Source organism: Genypterus blacodes, unplaced genomic scaffold (assembly GCF_046128005.1).
Source record: "Genypterus blacodes isolate CSIRO-AG114 ecotype Tasmania unplaced genomic scaffold, CSIRO-AGI_Gbla_v1 ptg000026l_1, whole genome shotgun sequence".
NCBI classification, from domain to species: Eukaryota; Metazoa; Chordata; class Actinopteri; order Ophidiiformes; family Ophidiidae; genus Genypterus; species Genypterus blacodes.
In genome coordinates, this window is record NW_027466839.1 from 1379475 (window position 1) to 1405696 (window position 26222).

At 44.8% G+C, this 26222-nt stretch overlaps 3 protein-coding genes across 4 annotated transcripts; 2 read left to right on the forward strand and 1 right to left on the reverse strand.

The window, feature by feature from the left end:
* Positions 1–4399: 4399 nt before the first annotated feature.
* On the forward strand, positions 4400–6161 carry ndufb8 (NADH:ubiquinone oxidoreductase subunit B8). Its single transcript, XM_076143586.1, has 5 exons — positions 4400–4529; positions 4738–4864; positions 5339–5438; positions 5565–5720; positions 6001–6161. The coding sequence occupies exons 1-5, from the start codon at positions 4439–4441 to the stop codon at positions 6091–6093; spliced, it is 567 nt and encodes a 188-aa protein (XP_075999701.1). The 5' UTR covers positions 4400–4438; the 3' UTR covers positions 6094–6161.
* Positions 6162–7045: 884 nt separating this feature from the next.
* sec31b (SEC31 homolog B, COPII coat complex component) lies at positions 7046–15759 on the forward strand. Of its 2 annotated transcripts, XM_076143584.1 has the most exons (27): positions 7046–7151; positions 7829–7937; positions 8114–8237; positions 8329–8524; positions 8619–8714; positions 8797–8937; positions 9078–9220; positions 9310–9409; positions 9493–9654; positions 9789–9944; positions 10037–10267; positions 10374–10448; positions 10535–10627; positions 10712–10823; positions 10923–11101; positions 11191–11317; positions 11440–11585; positions 11688–11861; positions 11967–12122; positions 12213–12414; positions 12539–12916; positions 13080–13118; positions 13510–13568; positions 13690–13815; positions 13918–14037; positions 14276–14347; positions 14442–15759. In XM_076143584.1, the coding sequence occupies exons 2-27, from the start codon at positions 7859–7861 to the stop codon at positions 14619–14621; spliced, it is 3666 nt and encodes a 1221-aa protein (XP_075999699.1). In that variant the 5' UTR covers positions 7046–7151; positions 7829–7858; the 3' UTR covers positions 14622–15759. The 2 variants fall into 2 exon arrangements, with proteins under 2 accessions (XP_075999699.1, XP_075999700.1); XM_076143585.1 differs by lacking the exon at positions 13080–13118.
* Positions 15760–17774: 2015 nt separating this feature from the next.
* scd (stearoyl-CoA desaturase (delta-9-desaturase)) lies at positions 17775–24869 on the reverse strand. Its single transcript, XM_076143508.1, has 6 exons — positions 24724–24869; positions 24237–24486; positions 22908–23038; positions 22602–22807; positions 21660–21892; positions 17775–20308 (listed from the first exon to the last, which is right to left on the reverse strand). Exons 2-6 carry the CDS (start codon positions 24463–24465, stop codon positions 20109–20111), a joined length of 999 nt encoding a protein of 332 aa, XP_075999623.1. The 5' UTR covers positions 24466–24486; positions 24724–24869; the 3' UTR covers positions 17775–20108.
* Between the last annotated feature and the right edge of the window lie 1353 nt (positions 24870–26222).

Sequence of the window (26222 nt, forward strand, 5' to 3'; positions counted from 1 at the left end):
GTTTTTATGTGTGCCTAGTAAATTCTTGGACTCAATCTCTGGCCCCTGCCTCTTGTGTTCTGCAGTTGGGTTTAGCTTTGTCTCTAACTAACATTGAATCCTTCAACAGACGTTTCACCTTAATTCTGTATGTTTAGAACCAGATCTAATATTGATGTACACTCAGGTTACACTGTTTACTGTCACCATTTCAGATCCAATGTGGTAATTGTTGTGCACATTGAAGGAGTCAACATTAGGTCACCAGGATTGGCTTTCAAGGTAAATACTCGTACTGCACTTAAGTACATATTAAGAATACATCTGATTAGGAGTGTTTGTGTTCAGTTAGATGTATGTGTGTAGGTTCTAACTAACCTTAACCACCTTTTCCAAGAAGGTTCTGTGTGGAACAAACTTCAACAAGGAACCTCTTGCAGTATGTGTAAAAAAAATCCACACTAGATCTTATATTTCATTTTATTAAAATAGTTTGGAAAAAAACCCAATAAAACATATTTACATACTATGTACAGACATAAATACTAGTAAAAAATACATAAATGTTGAAAACAGAGCTGATGTACTTGAAGGCCAAAACAGTGGGAAGGAAAAAAGGTAAAAAAATTCATCATTGTCCTGTAATCACCATGACGACTTTGCTTGAGGAAGGGCAGGAGCTGCTTCCTCTGTAAGTGCTTCTTGGAGCAACACTGTCCATCATGTCCTTTATGGGTGCTGAGGCCTCCTCACACTGATGGCAGCTGATTGCAGGAGCCCACAGCAAGGCGGGCTCTCGCTGCATCGTCCTCGGCTCTCATCCTTTTCGTTCCCGCCCTGGTCATTCTCTGGGTCAGGTTGCTGGTGCAGGAGTGAGAGGTGATGTGGTGGTGGACAGGAAAAATGGAGGACACTGCGTTTCTATTGGAGGTCCTGTACGTGCTGAAGAATGGAAGCTGTAGAGCCTGATGGGGTGAGATCCTTCTGCTGGCTTCCAGCTCCAGCATCGCCTTCAGCATGTACACAAACATCCCCCGAACTTCTGTGTCTTCCAAATCAGCAGTCTGATGAATGGGATGCTTGAACTGGAACACAAATAAACAAGAGGTCAGTAAGATCTCATAATAACTGCAGGAATGTGTTACTTTTTACAGTTTATGTTCATCATCTGCTCATCTACAAGTCTTTAGATTAGTAATCAAACACTTACTTGCAGAAGGTCATTCAGGGAGTTGAACCTCTTGTTTCTCACTGACGACTGGAATTGCGGCTCTGCATAGTACTCTGCTGGAGTCTGACAGGACAAAGAGAGACATGCAAAAGGACACAGTCTGACAGGACAAAGAGAGACATGCAGAAGGACACAGTCTGACAGGAGGTCCAGGTGTTACATTAGAGCAGCTACATCAGAGCAGTGCTGTGGTGTTACCTTCAGTCTGAAGAGACGGTTGGTGCAAGAAGATGATCTGCAGAAGAATTTGCCAGTTTTGATTCCAGCCTTCAGGAGCTGATCTGGTGGATAACCCTGAGTCTTCACTATGTATCTCATCTGAAAAGACACACGAGGGTCAATAAATATTTTCTTTGAAATCAAAAAACCAGATGACATTTCCTCCATTACACATGAAACATTAAAACAGACAAACAGACCTTACTCGTGTACGCACCATCTCATATTCACACGTGCCACAGTACAGGAAGGAGCCAAGGAAGAGGAACGCAGCTATGCAGCCCAGAGACCACATGTCAGCACAGACCGAGAAGGGAAGACCAAGCATGACCTCTGGAGACCTGAGAGACACAAACAATCTTTATCACACAAGGGAACAAGCTGCATCATCTACAGTAAGTTAAGATGATGTCATTTATTACCTGTATTCACGGGACTGAATGTTTGCACACAGTTTGGCAGCAGACACGTGACAGGCTAAGCCAAAGTCAATGATTTTGACCCTTCCAGGTTGCCGTAGATGGTCCACCATCATGATGTTCTCCAGCTTCAGGTCTCCATGTATGATGCCGATGGCCTTCAGCTGCTGTAACGCACTGGCCAACTGATGGACGATGGGTCGGATCTCTGTCAGGGGCAGTGGACAGAAAGCTCTCTGCTTCATGAAGTCAAAAAGATCAATGTCCAGAAGCTCAAACTCCAGGCAGAAGTATCCTCTGTCAAAGAAATAATGGTTGAGCTGCACAATGTTGGCAGCATTTGGAGCCAAGCGTTTCAGTGTGTTCAAGATGGCGACCTGAGAGAGATCACACACAGATTAAACACTGATACAGAATTTCTACACAATACTAATCACAAAAGAACAACACACAAGCAAGCTTGGATTCATTCATACCTCATCCGTTGCCTGCTGGATGAAGTCTAGACAATTTTTCACAATCTTCACCGCAACCATGCTGTTAGTGTCCTTCCTGGTGCACTTGGCAACCTTTCCATACGTCCCCTCCCCAAGGATGGAATGCACCAGATAGGTTGCATGGGGGCTCGATTGCAGTCTGCTCCCTGGTGTTATGTGAGCAGGTCCAGAATGGGAGACTGCTGTGACCATGGGACGGACAGACACCTGCTGCTGTGAGGAAACACCTGAGAGAGGACGAAGAAGAATGCATTTGGTCTCATCCTGACTCATACATGACTCAATCACACTGTTATCTCTACCACAGGGTCACTCAGGTCATCATCTGACATGAATTGATATTTATTGAATTAATCCTATTGAGGTTAAAGCTCCGCAAATTGGCAGCAAATTAAAAACATACTTACTTGACTTGTTCTTCTGGAATAGGTTGAATCCCACAGGAAGCGGAACCACAGATTTCTGTTATTAGAGAATGAGAGAGAGACTGTAACAGGGACTGTGGCACACAGAACGCAACAAAAACAGTCAAAAGTGTTTAAACTGGGCAAATAGTTTATAAGATACACATTAGTAATTCTGGGGTTCATACTGAATTTTAACCATATACAGTCAAATAAAACTCCATATAAGTGCTTTGCCAGGTGTCACTCACTTGAAAGAGCAGCACCTGTGACTCGGGTGGGAGGAGAGTGACCTCCGACTTGTTCTCCATCCGCATAGGAGGCGAGTCAGAGCCCGCAGACACCGCCACATTCTCCGGTACGTCCCGGATCAGACGCAGCAGGTTCTCCTCCCACTTTCTCCTGTCATGGGACACTTCCGGCCACGGGTTTGAAAAAGCCCCGGATATACCCGCGCTGCTTGCCATTATGAAACCCAATCAATTACACCCCGGTGAAAAGTCGAACATCTATCCTCCTGATGCTCTCGAGTGACTTTGATCGTCGTTTAAACTCGTCTCCGGGTTTAGCCCCATCCGCAAGTTACGTAAGTTAGTAATTTGCGTCATAACCTTCACACATTTTCTCTTTAAATGGCGTAATATGTTGTAGTATTTACTTATACATTCATTAATGATTAAAACGTGAAAGTGGTTCAGTTTGTTGTTATTATTGTGCATGTATTACGGAAGTACATAACGTTTGTTTTAATGCATAAGTAAGACAGAAAATTAAAGGCTGCAATTTATTTTTATTTCTCGTTAATTAACGTCATTCCCGGATGTATGAAATACTCCATGAGCTAATTTACTCAAATTAATTTTATCATTAGATCAGTTTACTCAATTTTACATAAATTAACGTTGTAATAAGGACGTTGATAATTCGATAATATAATTACTCACTGTTTGTAGATTGCATTGCATACACACAAAGATACTTGCATGAATTAAAGCATAGTGAAAATGAGAGTCAGTAAATCAGAAATAAAAATCTGAAAATACATAAAAAATACACACTATGGGCTGAGCAACAACACTACTACAACAACTGTACCTGGGGCATAATAATGATAATTTCTCTACTGCTGCTTTAAATAATTAAATTTTACATCACGTTTGGTATTCAGTGCATTTGTTCGTACATGGTTTAAAATCGAACTTGATTCAAATTCGTGGAAACAGTACCTCAAACATGAATAAGACCACTTTAAGGCAGTAACATTTGGCAATATATTCAATGTTTGTGTGTACACAGCAGAGCCTGTATAAGCCTCATTCAAGAAAAAGCATCAGCGTTATTCCCTCGAAGAAATGCGTTTATTTTCAGTAATTTCTACAATAATCATTCACTTTTCAAGCTCAACTAAAAGATATAAGAAACTGCAACATCATCATAAGCTGTATAATTTTTGTGATTATTTCCCAAATGGATAACATTGATGTAAAAACCAACACACAAGCACAGACCAAAATTGATATATGTATTTTGTATTTTTAACTATATTAACTGGCAGCAGACTAGAACATAGGGGGCGCTGTTTGTGGAATGTAGTTACCAACAGTGACCTTTAGAGGGCAGTGAATACAATCTACAACACCGACAATTTCTGATGCACATGCGCACTTCAGACGACAGCCGCCAGTAAACATGGCTGGTCTTGGTTTCCGACGGTTGGCCCAAAGCCTTTCTAAAAGGAAAGGTCCCGGCATTTCAGCGATGCTGTCGGGAGTTAGAGCGGGTCAGTTGTGTATTAACCTTCGGCCATGCTGCCGGGGGATCATATACTCTGGATAAGTCACAAAGTTTTATAGTTTCATGCGTTGAATAGACGTAACCTTGACGTGCTAACATGCTAACGGCTATCCTGCAGGAGAATACACTTATACTTACTCGTGTATTTACCAAATGAAGGTATGCTTGTATGAACACACATTTTGTTATTTCAGCCTCCGGTGGGTCAGTGGGTGACTTGCCTGGTCCGTACCCGAAGACCCCCGAGGAGAGAGCCGCTGCAGCAAAGAAGTACAACATGAGAGTGGAGGACTATGAACCGTATCCAGACAACGGCGAAGGGTGAGTTTAGGATCAATGACATAGCTTCACCTGTACGTGTTTCCCTTCAGTGGTGAGGTGCTTGTGGAAAGATAATATGTATGCATCGTTATGTTCACTAGTCAATCAAGCAAGTTGCAATCAAGCTTCGCCTCAATCTCAACCCATAGCTTTACACTGTACATTCATTGATTGTTTATTTATGAAAGTTTAGTCCAAACTTGCCCCGTTATTATTAAGAAGATAAAAAAGATGAAGGTGCAGCTTATGTTAGTTCTTATTACCCTTTTTGTTGCCAGTTGCGTTCTTTACACACCTTGATGCCTTCTGAACATTTATGTCTTCATGTGTATCCGGTTGTCTCCCATTTTCCCAGTTTGTTTTCTGACATAGCCGTTATTAGTAGTCGTTAGCCCAAACACTGGACTGATCAGTTAATGAACTAGTCTGTCTGTGATTAATTAATATTAATTGATGTAATTTATGTTTCTGTAGGTATGGTGACTATCCAATGCTGCCGAATAGATCTCAGCATGAGAGAGACCCCTTTTATCAGTGGGACCACCCTGACCTGAGGAGGAACTGGGGAGAGCCTGTAAGATTTGTTGTTGTGACTTGGTTGTATTTTATTTGTTTGTATTTGTCTTTTTGATTTATGTTGCTAACGTAAAACCCTTGCCGCTGATAGTTAATCAATATTTTATTTTCTGTCCACTTTCAGATGCACTGGCACTTTGACATGTACATCAGGAACCGCGTGGATACGTCTCCCGGCCCCGTTCCCATGGCCACCATGTGCAAGCAGCTGTTTGGTTTCATCGGATTCATGCTGATTATGTTCTATCTCGGGGAGAAATTTCCATCTTATCAACCTGTTGTAAGTACAGACCAAAGCCAAGATGTTATATCTAATTAGTTTAAAGAAATCCTACTTTATAATACTGTTGAATTACAGAAAAGGAAGTCAGGTTCAAATAACATAGTTTGTGTTTCCAACCAGTATCTTCAACTTTTTTTTAATATCAAATCAAACATCGATCATATTGTTTGTGTTTCCTCTTGCGACTGATTCCTTTCTTTCATTTTGTGATATTGCTCATTCTTAATCAGTACTTTGTGTCGAGCTGTTACTTGATGAAACCGTCTCTTTGTTCCAGGGACCTAAACAGTATCCCTACAACAACCTGTACCTCGAGAAAGGAGGAGATCCTGAAAAAGAACCTGAGGAAGTCAAAAATTATGAAATCTAATGACTAGAGTCTCGTTCTGCTTGTGTATATATATTTCTGTCCAAAATAAAGATCTGTGTCAACAGTTACTCCTTGCTGAAATGATCTTGCTTGCAGTATATAGTGTAAAACATGCTTATAAAATCTTGTCTCCTGGTAGGATGCGCCATACACAGACTTGATAAAATGACAAATCACAACAAAACACCAACACTTGCTGCCTTCATACCTCTATAGTTTGAGAATCTCAAATTGATGCCAACTCTTTCTCTTGATATTGTAATGTAAGAAACTGAAAAAAGCAATCACTTTTAAATGGACTTTTGAATTCAGAGGATCTCATAAAAAGCAATCAGGAGACTTTTATAATGCTTTGTAAGACCATTTGTTATTTTCTCTTTTTTTTGTAATAGTTGAACCTGATACTAGAATAGGAACAACAGCAGGAATCTTCAACTCCTCAGGGAGGATGAAACCCTACCTGTGAGACCTGAACGGTTCCCATAGAGACGCTCTGTATTGACAACACACATTTGACAACAAATCTGTTTTGATTATCATCTAATCTTTGTAGGCCCATAACTGTCATTTTGGATTCATCTACAATCAACTAAGAATTGATGAACATGTATTGCAATAAGTACTCTGTCATTCAATAACCAATCAATCATTCAATAACCTCCCTCTAACACAGGCAGCTCATCCTCTGGCTCCTTCTCTTCCCCCTTCTGCATAGATGCTGGGGTAAAGCAGCAGAAGTTTACCTAAATTACAACATCCACCTTAAATTAAAATCAAACCTGCTCATACAAACAAATTAATACAAATGGAAGTAAACGTACAGGGGTTTGTAACCGCACAATATAAACTACTAACCTAGTTAGTTGTTGACATTAATTTTCACACGCGGGTCATTGTAGGTCACGGTAGGTAGACTTGTCCTCGTCGGCACCCGTAGCGTGGTGACAACACACAGTAGAGTACTTTGGTCTGAGTCCGCCCGCGGCTAAGCTGTTAGCTTAGCTGTAAAGAAGCAGCCGGGTTTGTTGCGGCGAGAATACTGCGGCTGTCATTAACGGGTGAGTTATTAATTATTAAAATAAGCGGTTTACTTTATCATATCAATGTCTAATAGTGCAGTTTGTAGCCGCTTGACGTGGATAAGAGAGGAGGTAGTGACTTCCTAGCCCACTAGCTAGTAGCAACACCGACTGTGATTACGGATTGGAATTGAAGAGCCAGATTTCTGTGTTTTAGCCTATAAATAACTGCTTCGTTCTAATAATTACGCACCAAAACAACGGGTGCTCCTGCATTCTTTGAGTATGAATTATTTCTAAGTGTCAAAGCTAACGCGAAGTGTGTGTAACATGAAGGGAGCCGCAGATGCTAATGTGCTTACTACGCCTTCTAAATGATTTTATAGTATTTTTTATATATTTATGGCGGTCTGGCAATCATAGCCATGTTAGGAAATATTACCGGCGAGCGGATTATGCATTATACATTTGAACGATTTGTTAAAAAGCTGGCATTTTAATCGACATTTCTGGAAGTGTTAAGCTAAGTAGGATTAGCAGTGTATGGGTGACTCCCTGTTTGATGTTGAGGGTGGAAAGAGGAATGAATCTGCACATCTCGGTCCATCTCCATCGATTCGAAGTGTTTAGTGAGAGTACGTGTGAATCCATGACGCCGATCATGTGTAGGAGTGTGTGTTGGGTGATTTCACGGTGGTCTCGTGTGTGTGTTTAAGACCCTAGAAAGTGACCGTCAGTGAGTGAAGATGAGGCTTAAAGAGATCCAGAGGACCGCCCACCAGGCGTGGAGCCCTGCGGGACACCATCCTATCCACCTGGCCTTAGGTAAGTCTGATCTGGACCCTCTCTAGCTTTAAGTTCACGCCATCACACATCTAAATTCCTGGTGTCGATTGATAAGTTCTGAGCCTGCAGGATGAGGCAAAGATCTGTCGGGGGGCCACATATTGCCGGTTTTTAATTTAGCTCCATTGTTTCTATTTCATTTTTTCCTTAAACAGGCACGTCGGCACAGCAGCTCGACGCCTCATTCAACACCGCAGCCGCCATCGAGATATTTGAGATGGACTTTGCCGATCCCTCTCTGGATATGCAGCTAAAGGGCTCACTGCCCACCCCAAACAGGTAAACAATCAGGGTGCAGGTACATGTAAAGTGCTTTTTATCTCAATTTAGAAGAAAGTATAGTTGCTAACTTCTTTTATATTCCCTTTAGGTTGCACAGCATCATATGGGTTGATTTTGGAATGGGAGCAGACGGGACAGGAGGGAGAATCGTTGGCGGCAGTGAAAATGGCACTTTAACAGTTTACGACCCGGAAGCCATAATGAGTTCTGGAGCCGAGGCGGTGGTGGGACAGTCTGACAAGCACACGGGACCGGTCCGAGCCCTCGATTTCAATCCATATCAGGTAAAAGTGGTTAGAATCGTCTTACAGAAGGACTCTCGGGTGATTTCTTGCACCAGGATCCCGTTTGATGTCGTATCTGATTTGTTTTTTCCAGAGTAATCTCCTTGCATCAGGAGCGAATGATTCCGAGATATACATTTGGGATCTAAACAACTTTAATAGTCCGATGACTCCAGGGGCAAAGTCACAGGTGGGTGCACGGTTTTGACGAACATCACAGTCCAGGTCCGGCATTGACGCTCTCCCTGAATTTGTCCCGTCTTGTCTTTCAGCCCGCAGAAGACATCAGCGTCGTGTCCTGGAACAGGCAGGTGCAGCACATCCTGGCCTCGGCCAACCCCAGCGGCAAAGCCGTCGTCTGGGACCTGAGGAAGAATGAGCCCATCATCAAGATCAGCGACCACAGCAACAGGGTTAGTCAAGTCCGAGTCGAATACTTTTGGTTTGTCTCTGCTGGAGTAATTTCAAGTAGAATCATTTTCCACACGCTTTATAATGACCGCTGCCCCTCTTCATCCCCGTCCGTCTCTCGTGTGTGTGTGTGTGTCCTCAGATGCACTGTTCAGGTATGCTCTGGCACCCCGACGTGGCCACTCAGTTGGTGCTGGCGTCTGAAGATGACCGCCTGCCCGTCATCCAGATCTGGGACCTCCGCTTTGCCACCTCGCCACTTAAAGTCCTTGAAAACCACACAAGGTAAAGTAGCTGGCGTGGAATGCTGACACCTGTTTGTTTTTTGGGGTTTTATACCTTTTGTACTTAATTTTAATGCTGTTTCCTTATAGGGGAATCCTATCCATATCCTGGAGCCAGGCCGACTCTGAGCTCCTGCTGAGCAGCGCTAAAGACAACCGGATCCTCTGCTGGAATCCAAACAACGGAGAGGTATTTCACTTCTTTCCCCCTCCTCAGTTACTTTGGGACATTAACCTACGACGACACAAATGGTGTAACTTCTCGCCTCGCAGGTTATTTACGAGCTGCCGACAACCAACCAGTGGTGTTTCGATGTCCAGTGGTGCCCCAGGAATCCGGCTCTGCTTTCCGCAGCCTCGTTCGATGGCAGGATCAGTGTCTACTCTGTGATGGGAGGGAGCCTGGAGGCCCAGCAGCAGAGCGCCGCTGATAAGGTAGCAGCTGTTCTCTCTTATGTCTCCCACATCTCCTTTTTTAAGCCCTTAACGCCACGTGACAGTGGTTACATTGGTTGTACACAAGATGGTGCTGTTGTGAGACATTTTTCACCTTTTGCCCGTTGCCGCAGATATCGTCCTCGTTTGACACGATGGATCCCTTCGGCACGGGTCAGGTGCTTCCTCCCCTGCAGGTCCCTCAGCCCGCAGCAGCACAGCCCACCATCATCCCCCCTTTGAAGAAGCCACCTAAGTGGGTGCGCAGGCCAGTGGGAGCCTCCTTCGCCGTGAGTTTGCAACAAGTTCAAGTCGCGCAATCGGAGACAGTGCGTTCCCGGCTTTTCTTGGTCTTGACCGGTCGGCTTTTCCTGTGTTTCAGTTCGGCGGGAAGTTGATAACCTTTGAGAATCCCAAGCCGCCTCCGGTGCAGAGCCCGCAGCCCGTGTCCAGACAGGTGGTCGTGAGTCAGGTGACCACCGAGACGGAATTCCTTCAGAGATCCAGAGAGCTGCAGGCGGCGTTGCAATCAGGTTCCTTCAACAACTACTGCCAGGGAAAGATCCAGAGCGCCCAGTCAGACGCTGAGCAGGACATATGGAAGTTCCTCCTGGTGGGTTCCTACACACTGAACACAAACAGTATTCATATTATAAGTCAGTGTGTTAGTTATTGTGCATCTTAAGTGAGCTTTTCTAATTTATCCGTCTCTATTTCAGGTTAATTTTGAGGAGGAAGCCCGCGTCAAGTTTCTCCGGCTGTTAGGATTCAGCAAAGATGAATTGCAGACAAAGGTGTTCATTGTTAATATCTAAATATTTCTGAATCATGTATGCATTTTGTTATATGTCGTCGCGGTAACACTTTTATCTTAATTCAGATTTCAAAATGCCTGGGGAAAAACTTTCAGCCCAACGGCCTCGGAGTCGACGCCAAAGATTTGGCGGAAAAGATGCAGCTGCTCTCCACCGAGGTCAGCAAACACACACTCTATCCTCAAATCTACGTGCTTTTTGTTGTTCTTTTGTACGCCAACTCTCCACGTTTGTGTTTCCAGAGGTCTCAAGAAGCAAATGCTGTCGCTGACGGTCGGACCTCGGGTTCCGTTTCACCGTCGGACTTCTTCATTCAGACTCCAAAGGAAAACTTCCAGATCCCCGTGTCATGTGGTAAATAATGCGACGAAGACCTTAAACCCAACGTAAAGGATCATTTAATATATTGTGTTTGTATCGCTGACTTCTGACCCTGTTGTCATCGTTTTAAAGATACCGACGGCTTGATTAGCCAGGCGCTGCTGGTTGGTAACTTCGAGGGAGCGGTGGATCTGTGTCTGAACGACGGGCGCTTTGCCGAAGCCATCCTGCTGTCCATCAGCGGAGGAGAGGAGCTGCTCAAGAGGACTCAGCAGAAATACCTGAGCAAGCAGAAGAACAACATTTCCATGGTGACGCTGCACTAAAGCCGGTTGGCAGAAAAAAGCACAGATGAATACGGAGCGGTGTGTTCATCGATGTATTCTTCCCACTGTAACAGCTCATATCGTCGGTGGTGACCCAGAACTGGAGAGACATCGTGGAGAGCTGTGAGCTGGACAACTGGAAGGAGGCTCTGGCCGCTCTGCTGACCTACGCTCACCCTGAAGAGTTTGCTCGTTTGTGTGGTAAAGCAGCAACATCAGCGCTTGTTTAGCTTCTTGGCTAGCAGTTCTGTCTGTATCTTTCCTTTCATTCTCTCACTAATCCTCCCTTTGTCTTGTCCTCTCTCCTTCCTTCGGCGCCGTAGACATCCTGGGCTCCCGTCTGGAGTGTGAGGGCACAGAGAAGCGCTGCCTGCAGGCCTGCCTGTGCTACATCTGCTCCGGGAACATTGAGAAGTTGGTGGAATGCTGGGCCGTACACAGAGACTGCTGCTCCCCTCTGGGTCTGGAGGTACAGGAAGCTGGATATTTTTGAATTTCCCCCGTTGTGGGACGAATAAAGGATTAGGTTATCTTATCTTATCTTGATATGAGCCGATCCATTTCTCTACAGGATCTGGTTGAGAAAGTCATGATGCTGCGCAAGTCCATCGAACGTCTCCGTAACAGCGAGGTGGCCGTCCAGAGCCCCATCCTGGCCGAGAAGCTTACGTGCTACGCCGGGATTCTGGCAGCGGAGGGAAGCCTGGCCACCGCTATGACCTACCTGCCCGACAATGCAGACCAGGTAAGAGACGAGTAGCGACCACCATCGCTACAAACGCACCCAATTGATGTCTTTGCCGTCTTTTGATCCTTGTGTGTGTGTGTTTGCCCTGTGTTGACCTCTCAGCCCGGCGTGGTCATGCTGAGAAACAGGCTCCTCCACGCCCAGGGAGAGGCGGCTGCCGGCGGAGTCCAGCCTCCCAACTCCTGCAACAAAGCGGACGTGGCCGCGGCGAATCCCGCCCCCGCCGCTCCCACACCGGCACAAAAAGCACAAATCATGGTACGCAACTCGAATTGTGAAAGACACGGCGTCTTTTCTTGAGGTTATTCTGACACGTATGCGTAATGATTTGATGTTTGGCACCTTCAGGGTCAGTACCAGCCTGTCCCTCCTCCTCAGGTGGCTGCGGGTGCTCAGCCTCCGATGCCGTCAGTGTTCACTCCACACGCCGCCGCCACCGCCAACACCGGGCCCGGCCTGCCACCGTCTTCTCACGTGCTGCCGCCAAGCGCTCCCCGCCCCGCCATGCGGCCTCCCTACCCCCAGCACCCCGCCCCCGCCCCCGCCCCAGGTTTGCCACGTTCTCTCTCTCCCTCAGTTATTACGGCACAATATGTTGACCTCCGCTGTGTGTGTCTGGATCCATCTTCAGGTGTGATATGACACAATACTAACAATTGATTTCCCTTCCCCAGGCTTCCATCCTCATCTATCATTCCAGCCTCCTCCTATGCCTGTGGGCGGACCGTCGGCGTTCCGTCCCCCGGGTCCTCCCATGCCGGGCGCTAATCTATCAGGACCCTCACTCCAGCCTTCCACGTCGGCCCCCATGCCCAGCCCCGGGGTGCCGCCCACCAGCTTCATGCCCTCTACCTCTCTACCCTCCATGTCATCCAACTCCCAGCCCGGAGCCCCGGTCCCTATGTACCCGGGGGGCCACCACAACCTGGGCCCCGCTCCTCCCATGGCATCCGGCCCCTACGCCCCCCTGGGCTCAGGGTATCCGCAGGGAGGACCCGGAGCTCCCGCCGTAAAGCCTTTCTCCGCTCCGGCTCTCCCTCCTCCTCCCACAGGTAGATCAGTTACTTCTTATCGATCTAGCTGCTTGTTCGTTCACGTTCCTGTTGTTTACACTGATAAGAAGCTTATCAACAACATTCCAGATAGCGGCTGGAATCTCTTCCTCCTGTGTTTTCCTGCCCTCTTCAGTTCTCCCCCCCTTTATTTGACTTGCAGGCTACTTTCCCTGGCTGAGTTCCCAGTGTGACGATCAAGGTGACAGGTCTAGGGTTTAGGGTTGAATAAGTGTGCAATGGTTTTTTGCTTGTGCGGCCGTATTGCTTGATGGAAACGCAGTAAAGGAGAGAGCGCCGCTGTATTTGTTTGTGTTTTAACCTCGTCACAAACAAGAATGCAAATCGGGGCGTAGTTTTTGCTCAATTTGCTACAAACACACTTCAGATTGAGCCTAGAATATTAGAGTGAGATGATATTCAAGGTTTTTAGGATTCTGCCTGAAGTTTGAGTGTTTTTGCCTTGTAGACTAACTTTAGCGCCTCCTAGCCCCCGATCCTCGTTCTGCTTGAGTTTGCTACATGGAAGAGTTTACCTGGTCCCTCTCTAATCCACTCCCTCTCTCTCCCTCTCTCCTTTTGTTTGGATCTAGGTTCCCACGAAGGCTGGAACGACCCGCCAGCAGTGCAAGGCAGACCCAGGAGGAAGAAGGTAGCGTTACTATTAAAAAAAAGAAGCATTCAAACGTCAGGACAGGAAACACATTGAACAAAAAGCTTCCTGTTTGTCACCTTCCTCTCACGGGGCTGAACGTTTTTGAATCGGCACACAGGTCCCTGATAACTACACTCCGCCAGCTCCCATTACTGCACCTGTGATGGGATTCCCTGTGGAGGCTCCTCAGCCCCACGACCACACCCAGGTCCCCCCCGGGGCCCCGCAGGAGCCCAGCGTGCAGGTGTGTTAATGTGTGTGTGTGTGTGTGTGTGTGTGGAAAGGTGAAGTGAATAGGACTCTAACACCAGGTCATGTAACGCCACACACTCGTTCCCTCCTCCAGCTCCTTCAGCAGCTGCCGGCAGAGAGGGTGGAGCAGAAAGAAATCCCCGCCGAACACCTGGTCCTCAAATCCACCTTTGACGGCCTGGTGCAGCGCTGCCAGCTAGCAGCAGGAGACCCGGTAAGTCTGTGTGTGTGTGTGTGTGTGTGTGTGTGTGTGTGTGTGTGTGTGTGTGTGTGTGTGTGTGTGTGTGTGTGTGTGTGTGTGTGTGTGTGTGTGTGTGTGTGTGTGTGTGTGTGTGTGTGTGTGTGTGTGTGTGTGTGTGTGTGTGTGTGTGTGTGTGTGTGTGTGTGTGTGTGTGTGTGTGAGAATCGTGTTTCATCGGATGTGAAATGACCCTAAGAATTGTCATCTCCAGCAAACGAAACGGAAGCTGGACGACGCCGCCAAACGCTTGGGATTTCTGTACGACAAGCTGAGAGATCAGTCGGTGAGGGAATGTTCTGTTCTGAAGTGTATCTGTGTTGAAGACCTCAGTGAGCCCCTTACATCATCATCTTCTTCTCTCTGTCCCACCTCGCCAGCTTTCTCATAACATCCTGAACGGCCTCCATGAGATCAGCCGCTGCGTGGCGGGCCAGAACTACCAGCGGGGCCTGGAGGTCCACACCCAAGTGGTCAGCAGCAGCAACTTTAGCGAGATATCCGCCTTCATGCCCATCCTTAAAGTGGTCTTGACCATCGCCAACAAGCTGGGTGTGTGACCGCGGGGGCGGGGGGAGGAGGGGCACGGGCAACGCCACGCATCAGTGTTACGGATCATATTGTTATCTATGTATTTATTTCTTTTCTGAACTAATGACACGTGCTTTGATAATGAGAATAATATTGCAGATTGTGGTCTTTACTCCATACACAGTCATCCTTCCTAAAGGCTTGACTCGGGGGGCGATAAAGGTGGTATTGTTCATGTTGCTGTGGTAATTTACGATAAAGATGAATGTTTGCTGAAAGTAGTGAATCGGTGTCAATTCAAGAGTTGATGTAAAACAGTTATGGTGCAATTTTCGTTTGTTTGGAGGCTGTGACTGTAAGGTGGATTTGCTGTACGTCCACTTCACACTTTCACACACACCAGTGCGTATGCTTTTTCCTCTCACTGGGCAGTGGGTGATTCCCCCTTGACAGGTTTTTGATTAAAGTATTCTGAAATAAGAAATCTCTCCGACATCCAAAGTAGATTTGGAAATTAAAAGAAGAAGAAGGAAAAAAAAGAAAGAACTTGTGTGTACCATAATTACTGATTTGGTATCTTTTACCTGACGGGTTGTGACTGCTCGTGTGTGTGTGTGTGTGCCATGAGGGTTTCTGGGCCAAAGCAATGCAGAAGAATGTAATGGTGATCACTGTTTACTTCTCTCTTTAACTTTGTGTTAAATAAGCCCGATCAAACAGTAATAGTTCTGTTGGCTTGTGTGAATAACTGAATCCTTCTTCTCCCCTTTGACCCTCAGACCTGCTTTAGTGTGCGATTGAACTCTATAAACTTACTCCTGAGCTCACAGGTCAGCTCAGAACCACACAAGAACATTAATTTTCTGTTACAGCTTCATGTTTTAAGACACTCCTGTTAATATGATTTTAGCTCCATCCTGTCCTTTTACCTCCAGGTTCTTCCTCAATTTTGTTTTGGAATATGTAACTTGAACTTAGCAAAAGAAATAATAATTGAAAAAAATATGGTTTGCTGATGTTTGTAGCTGGATATAAGCTGGATAGTTTGGTTCATCATGGCAGCAGAAGGCAGTAAAGTGCCTCATTTTGGTTGCACAGATGTTTATACAATTCATGTTGCTTACTTTACTCATTTTCTTTATCTTTTTCAAATAAAAAATCACTTGAAAAAAATCTTTGTTAATGTCTTTAAACATTGCATATATTAAGCCCACGAGCAATTTTAACAAGCGAGCTAGGAAGGTGCTTTAAACTTTAAAGCTTTTTTGATATATGCAGTTTCCACATTGAACAGCAGATGGCGTTAAAACCGTAATTTCCGTAATTTGTCAGTATCTGAATGGAGCCGTTCTCATAACTTGCTCGTCTAAATGTACATGGTCAACGTTTATTGGCAATTTAGGCCAGACGTTTGTAATACAAAGATGTTATGGTTTGTACTTAAGTGTTTCTGTAATGTGTAAAGTGAACTACGCATGGTTTTCTGTGTGCACTTTACACTTTTGTCCTGTAGGTGACGCCGTAGCTTACATTTTTATACTACGAGTTTTTCTCACGTTCATGCCTAAACTGCACAAACGTTTACAATAACTTAAGTTAGTATATATATTTACCTTAAGTTTTACTTTGGTTCCGTTTTTCTACTTTCCAAAGACATTTAAAAAAGCACTTAACGCCTTCGCAAACTTCCCCTTTGGCGCTTTTGTTGTTTCACAGTGAAACCACACAGAATTAATAGCACGAAGTGTGAAATGCAAGTCAGCACAGGTGGTTAGTTCGCAGTCCTCTGATTGGTCCAGGAGGATCATAAGTCGGGACCTGGCCGCTGATTGGCTGTTTTAAGTCAGACGCTGTCAGCTGCGTGGCTGGGTGAGTTTTTTGGTTGGGGGGTGAGGGCGAGGGGTGTTTGAACGGCAGTAACCTTGGTGTGTCTGGGGTGATTGTGATATGATGTAACTTTATACGCACATCGCGCCACAACGGAGCACTGAGTGACACACATACATACAATTTAAGGGCAGAGTGGCTGCAACACACTGACTGACCCACTTTCTGCTCAACACAAACCTAAAGTAGTTGCAAATCATCACAGTAAAGTTATTGTCTTGAAGTTAAAGTTAAGTTTAAGTAAAGTTTCTACAATTAAACAAAGACAGAAGTGGAATGATTATTTAAGGAGCCAAGGTAGATGAATTACAAGTTAGTACTCAGCTTTAAAGCCTGAAGAATACACGAAGGATTAGAGGGTTTATGTCTCAGCAGGACTGGGAAAACTTGTCCACACCGGTGTCTTTAAATGTCTCTCTGTTAAGTTGACAAGAGTCCAAACTAAAGCTCCTACACTGCACTGTAACGTTTACTCTTATACTTCTTACCTCTCTTATTCAATTCTGGCTTCTTTTTCAACTTAAAACTGCACTTAAACCGTTTTTTAGAGGTTTTCTCTGCCTCTTTAAAGCACTTTGAATTGCCTTGTGTTTGAAATGTGCTATCCAAATAGAGCTGCCTTGCCCTGCCTGTTCTTAAAAGTTTAAGTCAACCATGAGTGGGTTGATTCAGGTTCATCTGCTAAACACAATGTGTACACAAATGACCAAAAAGTATGTGGATAATCAAATATTACCCTCTGTCAATAAGATGAGCATGTGAGAAATGTTTGATCAAGACTTTGTTTATGAGGCCTGGTTTGTTTACAGGCTTGGCACCGGCACTCATTTCACAAGTCTGTCTTATCTTGGCTTTTGGCTGCTGCTGGTTGAAATGGACAGATCAGCAGATAACAGATTCTAGTGGAATCCCTGCAGAATCTCATCTAATGTGGCTCCATTTCCTCTCTCTCTCTCTCTCTCTCTCCCTGGTGTATAATGGAGTTAGAATAGAGAGCGTGAATCATCATCATCATCACAATGTCATTCTGGAACAAGACTGTGGCGCCGATAGAACTAATTGATCAGCACGCAGGTCCAACATTCCACACTGACCTGCTTCAACTGCTTTAAATATTGTCCGACTGAGTGTGTGTGTGTGTGTGTGAGTATGTGAGTGTGTGTACTAGTTACAGGGATCTGAGTCAAGAACCTGTAAGAGATTACGTAATCAGGCTATATTTGACATACAGCAGCAGTTTGAGTTTGTGTTGTGTTCTGCATTCATACTTAAATAAAAGGACTTAAGAGACAGTATTGAAAATATTGTGAATTTTATTTCAGAATAGAATACAGTTCAGGTTTAACATATCATTCAGACTGACACCATTTTGATCCTCCTCATCATTTAGGACTCTTGTTTGTTTAGTTGTTGGTGCTGTGGACAGACAGCGGTAGACATTTGCATGGCTTTGTGTGTGATATAAGTTTGTATTCCGGTTTGGTTAAGTGCTTTGAAGCTTCTTGACATTCCTCGTAACGGTCCGGGTTGAGGTGCTATGTGTGAATGTGTGTGTGTGTGTGTGTGTACGTGTGTGTGTTGAAACTTCCGGTCAGGACGCTTGGATCTTTGCAAGTTAAATATCTGTTATCGTACAGGATTTGACATTTGCACCGGGCGCCTGATGGTTAATCTGCTTTATCTGCTTCAGCTGAAACAAGCCGCCGTATTTTTGACACTGACTGTACAGTAGCTCAATGTTGCCATGCTACCGTTTTGTCTACCTTAAATGCTTTAAATAGGTGTGATAGATTAACCTGGTGCGTACGACTGTAAACATGGACCTTGGTCAGATTGACTTCGAAGTACTTGAACCTTTTTTATTTATTTATTTATTTTTTGAAGAAGAAGAAGATCAGGAATGGATATAAGTCATAAGGCATTAGGTTTGAATCCTGACACTGGGATTTAAACAAGCAGGTGCTCCAATTCTGTGTATTTCCAAATAGACAAATCTGCCAAATTGTAGAATACAGGAAACTGCTTTTCTGTAAATAAGGAAATAAATAAATTAACAGAAGCGTTCCAAACATCAGAATTGAAGAAGAGGACATAAAGCGGCGCGGTTGCACCTCCATGAACGTTTCGAAGGACAATCGACTTTCTTTCGGATCTCAAAAAAAAAAAAAACGGAAAATCGGGACCCATTCTCACGAAAAAACGACAAAGACAAAAAATAACACAGCAACAGTTCTGATGATGCGAAAACGCGATTGCTACTTCATGGGCACGTTACAAAAAGAAATAAAAATCATAATAATAAGATGCAGTGTGACTGGCTGCTACATCGTACGGACGACTGCGTTTTTTTCGGTTTTTGCTCAGTCGGTCTCTGCTTGAAAAAAACAAAAAAAATGTTTCAGGACGCAAGAGTCTCCAAAAAATCGAAAAGCGAAGCCCACTGACACGACCACAACGTTTACAACCTTTTTATCCTACTATGGTATGTTAAAGTAGAAGAGAAGCGATATTGACTTCCGGTGCGCTTTTAAAGTTTGGCCGTTTCAGCGATTAGCAAATTCTTGGCACTGTGACACAAAAAAGGTCAGTCAAAGATCGTATGGTATTAAGAGTAAAATGACATTTCACGTCAATATTGAAAGGCAGTTTTAATAGGATGCTCACGTGTCTCTTAGGTTGTCCTGAGAAAAATGATCCAATTATGTGTTTTTCCCATCTTAAGTGGTCTATTCTACATATAATATATTTTGATTTCACTCGTTAAGTATTGTCGGGTGATGGTATAAGAATGTCCGGGGGTTCCCTTTGCTCTTAAACGTCACATTCCAATCGCCAGCGTCGTTCCACAAAAAACTTAAAAACACAATTCTTTTCCTTTTTTCTTTTTTTTTCTTCTTACACCGCAAATGCTCCCCAAAAAGTCGAAGAATTTCTATCACAATTGTAAAAACTTGCTGTAAACTGCAATAATATCAAAGGCAAAAATCTCGTCTCCGTAACTGGCTGCCTACGCGGGTTGGTCGCGCTCTCTCTCTCTCTTTCTCTCTCTCTCTCTCTCTCTCTCTGCCTCTTCCCCGGGTGGCTCCGCCCCCCTCGTCAATCGCTATTCATAAATGGGGAGTTATACGTATATACAGTCAGATGTTGGGGCTACGTGACTGACGCTGTGTGAGGAACGGCACACACACACACACCCCCCCACGTGGCACAAACAGCTGAGGATGAGAGTTTGGGACTTTAAAATGACTCGACTTTTGTTTTGGGACTGATTGCCTCTGCAACAATTGGGTGTCATTGCGTCGGATTGGCCTGGTCTGAGCGGCTGGAGCCAAAGCTATGTTGAGAGAGCTTCGCAAAAACACAAAAAATAATTTGGATCCTTTCTTTTGTTGCAGCTACAAAACCACAATTTACAGGCGAAAAAATGTGCTCAGAACCTGTCACGTAAAGCTGTCAAAGAGTGTGTGTGAGGGCGTGGTCGGTTGTAGCTACACAAAAAGAAAAGAGAGCTCCTTCAAAATAAATTACACTATTTACTCGATGGCTTCTGCTTTTCGCCATGGCGCTGAGCCGGGAGGAGGGGTGGTGGGGGGGGTTTGGTTGGTCGGACGCAGGGTTTCCGACTTCCTTTAGCCACTCCTGTAACTTCCCTCTCCAGTGCGCTGTATCCGGGCTTGGACCATCTCTTTGGAGACCCTCTTGCGGTCCTTGGCCAGGCCCAGGAAGCACATGAAGTCGATGAAGCAGGTGGTCAGGTTCAGCTTGCAGCCGAACTCGCTGGTGGCGTAGTCGTAGGGGAACGTGTGGTGGTAGTTGTGGTATCCCTCACCTGCGGGGGACACGGGGGAAAGAGGTGATCAACAAACCGCGTGACGATAGAAGGAGGGCACCACGGAAGAAACACATACCATGACAAGAAGAAAGGTTACATTTTGTTGATAGCTTTGGAACAGGAAACGGTAGAATCATGAGTTTCATAGCTTCCACGGGCAAAAACAACGACACTATTCTTGCTTTTTGGAACGCACAATGAGCTGTAATGTTGTATGATTACTGGAACTGGAGCAAATTGTCCTGTGGGGCCCTTCAGGCGACTCTTCCTCTTAGACGGCACACATTACAGCAGCTCCTTATAAACTGTGTTGTTTGTTATGCCCTCATCATCACCTTCCATGAAAGCGTTCACGCCACCGCCGCCTCTTTCCCCTACAGACATCACACATGGTGCTGACGTCTCTAATATCCTTTGTCCGAAGTGTTTACAGTGCCGCCACATCCATTCTGGAGGTCAGGGAAGGTCTCAGATATCAGGTGCACTCTTCATCCTGTCCTGTCCGGCCCTCCGTGTTCCTTACCCTCGCATGATGGCTCTGCTCTCCTAGACCAGCTTAATCCAGTTAGGACTCGAGCTTTAATAGCGCAAAGATTGAGATCTGGATCTTAAACCGAGGTTTAAGGAGGTTCTGAGCAGCCGAGCCGAAGCTGCCAAACAAAGCCACCGTCCACTCTGCCCCCGATCTCAGCTGTGATAACATTCAAACTAAAAGGTCCTGCAGGTGGACTTTCTTGTGATTTTGTCCTTTTGGTGCATTGTTGCCTGATAGATCATAGTTCTCTCATAGTTCCTTCTGTCCCGGAGGATAAAGACGCTTTTTTATAACCTTTCAGGCCGGCTCTGCCACTTCTCTTGGCTGTGTCGTGTCTTTGTTGGACAGTTGTGACAGTTGGTCCTCAATAACAAGCAAGCACCTGATGTTTGAACAAGATCCATGTCTACGTGACCTAGAATCTGTCAAAAGAGATCCTCGGGCCCTGAGGGGTTGGCCATGTGACATCATTCACAATGACATCATATCGCTTATCGATTATTATACTGTTTGTGATGTCAAACTCATTATTCAAGCTGTGTTCCATGTTTTGTCTCTCGATACAACGATGTGGTAGGAAAAGGAAGAAAGACGGAGCTCGTTACGACTCAACACACTAACACAAGTACACACACGCTCTCCAATTATAGTAGTAGGAATTATATAAGACATAAGATATCGTGTTACAGCCAAACCCTCACCCCTGGGACAATAACCGCTCTGGCACTTGCCAAGGTTCTAAGCTGAGAGGAGATTTTAGCGGTTTGGCTTACTGACTCTTAACACGTGAGCTTCGAGTCTTGAGTGCTGTACCTATGGCGCTGAAGGTGACGAATCTGTTCTCCCTGGGGTTGATGGTGGTGTCGTAGGGTCGGTTGCCCCACATGTGAGCCGCGCTGTTCACCAGCCAGGTGGCGTTCAGCACCAGGGTGTACCTCAGCAGGGCGGGGACGTAGAACGCCACCCACAGGGTCTCCCCCCACAGGTACCACGGGATGGACATGGGGACGAAGAAGCACATGAGCAACACCGACAGCTTGTAGTACCTGTAGAGGAGAGCAGACAACAACAACAACGATGATGACTTATATAGGGCTGTTAAGGATTGAGCAGGAAATCAATAATGTCTTTATCTCTTCACTCTCTATAAGTGGTATCAGATTTTAAGCGGCGTTTTGTTGTAAGAGGACACTTTGCTGTAAACCGCAAAGTCTTCTTGCAGCAGAATAAGGCAACGTTTTGATGTGTAGTGATGTCAAATATGGGCGAAAAATCAGCAAACTGCATGAATAAATGTGTGTGTGCTGTTTCTAATACAAGAAAACAGAACTGGAGAATAAACCTACGCAAGAGGTTATGTAAGGTTAACTGTTTCTTACTTTTTGGTTCGAGCATAAATGGTTGCATGCTTACTCACTCTCCTCCTAGCTATTGTGCCGCACAGAATCCCCTTAAATGACATGCGGCTCTTTGCAGAAGACACACTTCAACGACACGTATAGAAGAGAAACCTTGATAAACCAGATTGGCAAATAGAACCAGTACTCAGCACAAACACTCCCAACACTGGTGGGTTTACGGAAGTATGCGCGGGAGATTATTTCCCTTCATTTGCTCTTCAGAGTGAATAAAGTGCCTTTCACCGCCTGTTAGTGAGGACTAAAGTGCAGCATTTGAAGATTAAATACTTTCGGAAGGATGTTTAACTGTTTAGATGAGGGAGGAGATATCAATCATTGACTGAGAGGGACTTACTTCCTCTGAAACATCACAACTTTGTCCGCCTTCAGGTCGGTGAGCTCCAGCTTGCGCCCCTTCTCAATGACGTCGGGGTGTTTGCGCACCAGCAGCCAGCCGATGTGCGCGAAGAAGAAGCCCCGCACGGCATTGTGAGGGTCGGCCTCTGTCTCCGAGTACTTGTGGTGAACCCTGTGGTCTCGAGCCCATTCAAAGATATCATTCTGCCAGGTTTGGAGGAAAAGACAGGATTGCACTCACTGTCGACTCTGCATGGTGAAAAGGGCGTGTATCCTCTGTGTGACATGTTTCCAGTGATGTTACCTGAAAAGCCATGGAGTTCGCGACACCCAGGAAGATCCTCAGAGGTAACGAGGCCTTATAGGACCTGTGACTCCACAGGCGGTGAGCTCCTGCAGTAATTCCTAAAGCACTTATCAAAAAACAAACAAAAGCTGTGGGAAGAAAGACAAGAAGTATCAACAAATTGTCCGCAAAAAAACACAATTCAAAGCACTGAGACTGCACACTGGGACTACTTCCATCCACTCTCTCTAAACCTCATAATAGGGATTGAGTTCGGGTTGTGCATGATCAGTTACAGACGATGGGATGTTATCAATCAACAGAGATAGAATCAGCTGACAGGCAGTTGTGCAATATGACTCGTATTGCATTGCAGTCAGCGATGGTGACTCAATATCCGTGTCACCGAGGGAGACAACATCCTATCACATTGGCAAAATAGCCCTGTGTTTAAAGTAAATACAGGTGTGTTTGAGCATTCTTTTCATTGTAATGCAGAGTTAATATAAATCCCTTGGAATATCCTGTGTGAGGTCAGAATTAAGTAAGGAAACAACGACCCCAAGTCACACTCTCTCCAGAATGATACATTTCAAAAGTCTTTACTACACGAGCTGCAGCCAGACAATAAAACTATGACAGCATTTATCACCGCCGTGCTGCAAAGAAAGTAAATGCAGTATAGATTTACTACGTCGAAGTCGTGAAGGGTATTGTCTGAGTCCAGCTGGTGTAATAAAGGAGTTTTAAAACATGGTACATAGCACATGGCACATGGACACTTCTTCCTGGGTGCTGCACCTCCCTTTGCAACAGTTAAGATGTGGAATGTGCCAGGTAGTAAAAGTAGGAATGACCCCAGCCAAGCAGCAGCCACCTCTCTCTATTGTGCCTCTGCTGTGAAACAATGTGCTTCTTATCAGATCACATTTCACCATGTTAAACCTTGGATAACCTTAGTTTTTATTGTAAATCTTTACAATGTATCTTTTTGGTTTTGCCACTAGTTACATTTCTGTGTCTTTGGTTTGTTTGAAACAGTATCTACATATGCTTTTTTTGTAATTTTTCTGCTACAAAAAAGTTTATTTTGCAAGGCCAACACCTAGTTCAACCTGTAGCTATCACATTCCTAACACATCTGATAAAACTGTTGCTGTATTTGCGACATTTAATTCAGTCATTCTATGTTCCTCTTGCTCAATAATGTCTCAACATGTCGGTCACCTGAACTGGCACATTCACACTACGCAACAGCTATGATTTTAGGTTTGTAATGTAAACAACAATTGCTGTGCCACAATCTTCACCCGAACTTGTGCAACATTAACAAGATTGTGTACTTACACCAAAGCAAGGTCGACGTGGATGCTGTAGGGACGAGGAGGAGGCCATACAGCGCGCCTATATGCAATATCGTCATCAGAATGACATTTTTCCAAACGATGCTCCTGTGAGGTTTGGGGCCTTCCTTCTCTTTGTATGTGTGATCAAACACGTCTTCTACGCTGGACTCTGGGGGAACATTTCCGTTGCTGGACTTGTGCTTCTGCTCCACCGACTCCGCCTCTGTCATCGTGGTTACGGTTTGATGATCCTGTAAAGGCATAAATCTGTTAATAATAAAAACACCACCTTTTCCTGCTTAAGCACACGCGTTGCTGGTCGTTACTGAGCTCGCGCGGTGAGCTAGCTAGCTGGTGAAGAGGAGGATGGTGGATGGTGGTGATATAACGATGATGCTGACTTATGACTGGCAAACGGCGCGTGCTATGTTACGCCTATATTACAGCTGGAGCGGAGGGAAAAAGCAAATATAAGACGTAAAACTCACCTTTAAACGCCAAAAAGAGTGAAATGGGTTTAAGTTGGCGTCAAATTGCGACAAGGCTGCGTATCTTCACCCAAACTACAGCAACGTAATAACTGAGAGCGATAGTTAATTCTGCAGCGATCGCGTCACTGAGAGATGGAGCTCGCGCTGCCCTGGCTGCGATGGACCAATCAGAGATCGGATGCCGCCTCGCGCCCGGGCTCTGATTGGCTGCGTGTTTATCTGCTGTTCACCTTTTATTCATTCGTTGCCAGATGTATATTAACTTTCCCTTGAGGAGCAGCTGCCGTTCAGACATGTCTGACATTAGCCGCTCTCGTGTTTTCACCCAGCGAGTTCAGGGCGACTCAGCAGAGTGAGTGAGGAGGCGCACGTGCCGCAATGGGAATATATAACTTTTACATAACAATGGAGAAAAAAAAGTCAGTTACTGTACAGCGGCAGAGGAACCCCGCCCACATTACATATACGTTGACCCCCCCCCCCTACCCGCCTACCCTAAAAAGCTAAAGCATCATTGTTGCTAACATACCGATTGCGTCATTCATTACTTCAAGGTTTTTCTCTTTTTTGTACAATTGAGTTTTTTGCGTTAATTTTTATTTTCAAACCTATTGACATAAAATGCAATGCATGTAAAATAATTTAAATGTCAATATTTATCCTTTATTCTGCCTTATGCCTTATTTCTGGCATCTCATTTTAATTGGCGTTTCACTGCCTTTTGTGTATGAGTGACTTTGTGAATCATGGGCTAGATTTTGTGTTGAGAAACTTGACACTTGTTACTCTTGACATGAGTAACACACCATAAGTAACACACAATTCAACCTCACTAATGTCCAACATGTCTGGGATTCGCACCGACAACAAATAGACAAAACTTTGTCTATCTCAGTGAAGGCGAACTGCTCTTTTCATCTTAAACGGGTGGATACCGTACATTATGTGCTCGTCGGAGTCTGAGCCTTCGCCTATATACTTTCTACATTGAAAACAAGACATATGTCTCCATCTAGTGGTGACGGGGTATAGCGCAGGGAACTCACGTCTATTTCTTTACCAATGTAATATATCACATCTTAGCTTCTTTCTTTAAAAAAAACATCTTGCAAATACCATTTCCCTGCAGATTTGCATTTATCCAAATTTATGAACTGAACATTATGAACACAAGGCAAAATCAGACATTTTACATATAAGGTCGAGCAGTGTCAGAAAGAGCACAAGCAGATAGGATATTAACATTAAAACTGGGTAAGGAAAAACATGCACCAGATTAGTTTAAGATACAATAAAAATGAGAAGAAAAATAAGAATTCACTCGAGTTATTTCTTTCTATGAGGACATCAGTAGCTTAAAAAGGGGGAATGAGATGAAATCAAGAATTGAAGTAAACATAAATGACCATCTCTTTCAATTTAACGGCAGACGAACTAAAGGAACTAAAACTATGCAAAACAAGTTACTGACTAAACAATGTCTCGACAATGTTACA

What these genes read in the sequence shown, in the direction of transcription:
- sec31b (XM_076143584.1), top strand. Translation starts at nt 7,859, where the DNA reads ATGAGGCTTAAAGAGATCCAGAGGACCGCCCACCAGGCGTGGAGCCCT. An exon ending in AAGATGAATTGCAGACAAAG is followed by an intron (nt 10,449 to 10,534) that starts GTGTTCATTGTT and finishes ATCTTAATTCAG; the next exon opens with ATTTCAAAATGCCTGGGGAA. An exon ending in GCAGACCCAGGAGGAAGAAG is followed by an intron (nt 13,569 to 13,689) that starts GTAGCGTTACTA and finishes ATCGGCACACAG; the next exon opens with GTCCCTGATAACTACACTCC.
- ndufb8 (XM_076143586.1), top strand. Translation starts at nt 4,439, where the DNA reads ATGGCTGGTCTTGGTTTCCGACGGTTGGCCCAAAGCCTTTCTAAAAGG. An exon ending in GGAGGAACTGGGGAGAGCCT is followed by an intron (nt 5,439 to 5,564) that starts GTAAGATTTGTT and finishes GTCCACTTTCAG; the next exon opens with ATGCACTGGCACTTTGACAT. An exon ending in TTCCATCTTATCAACCTGTT is followed by an intron (nt 5,721 to 6,000) that starts GTAAGTACAGAC and finishes TCTTTGTTCCAG; the next exon opens with GGACCTAAACAGTATCCCTA.
- scd (XM_076143508.1), bottom strand. Translation starts at nt 24,465, where the DNA reads ATGACAGAGGCGGAGTCGGTGGAGCAGAAGCACAAGTCCAGCAACGGA. An exon ending in CACGTCGACCTTGCTTTGGT is followed by an intron (nt 23,039 to 24,236) that starts GTAAGTACACAA and finishes TTCTTCCCACAG; the next exon opens with CTTTTGTTTGTTTTTTGATA. An exon ending in CGAACTCCATGGCTTTTCAG is followed by an intron (nt 22,808 to 22,907) that starts GTAACATCACTG and finishes CAAACCTGGCAG; the next exon opens with AATGATATCTTTGAATGGGC.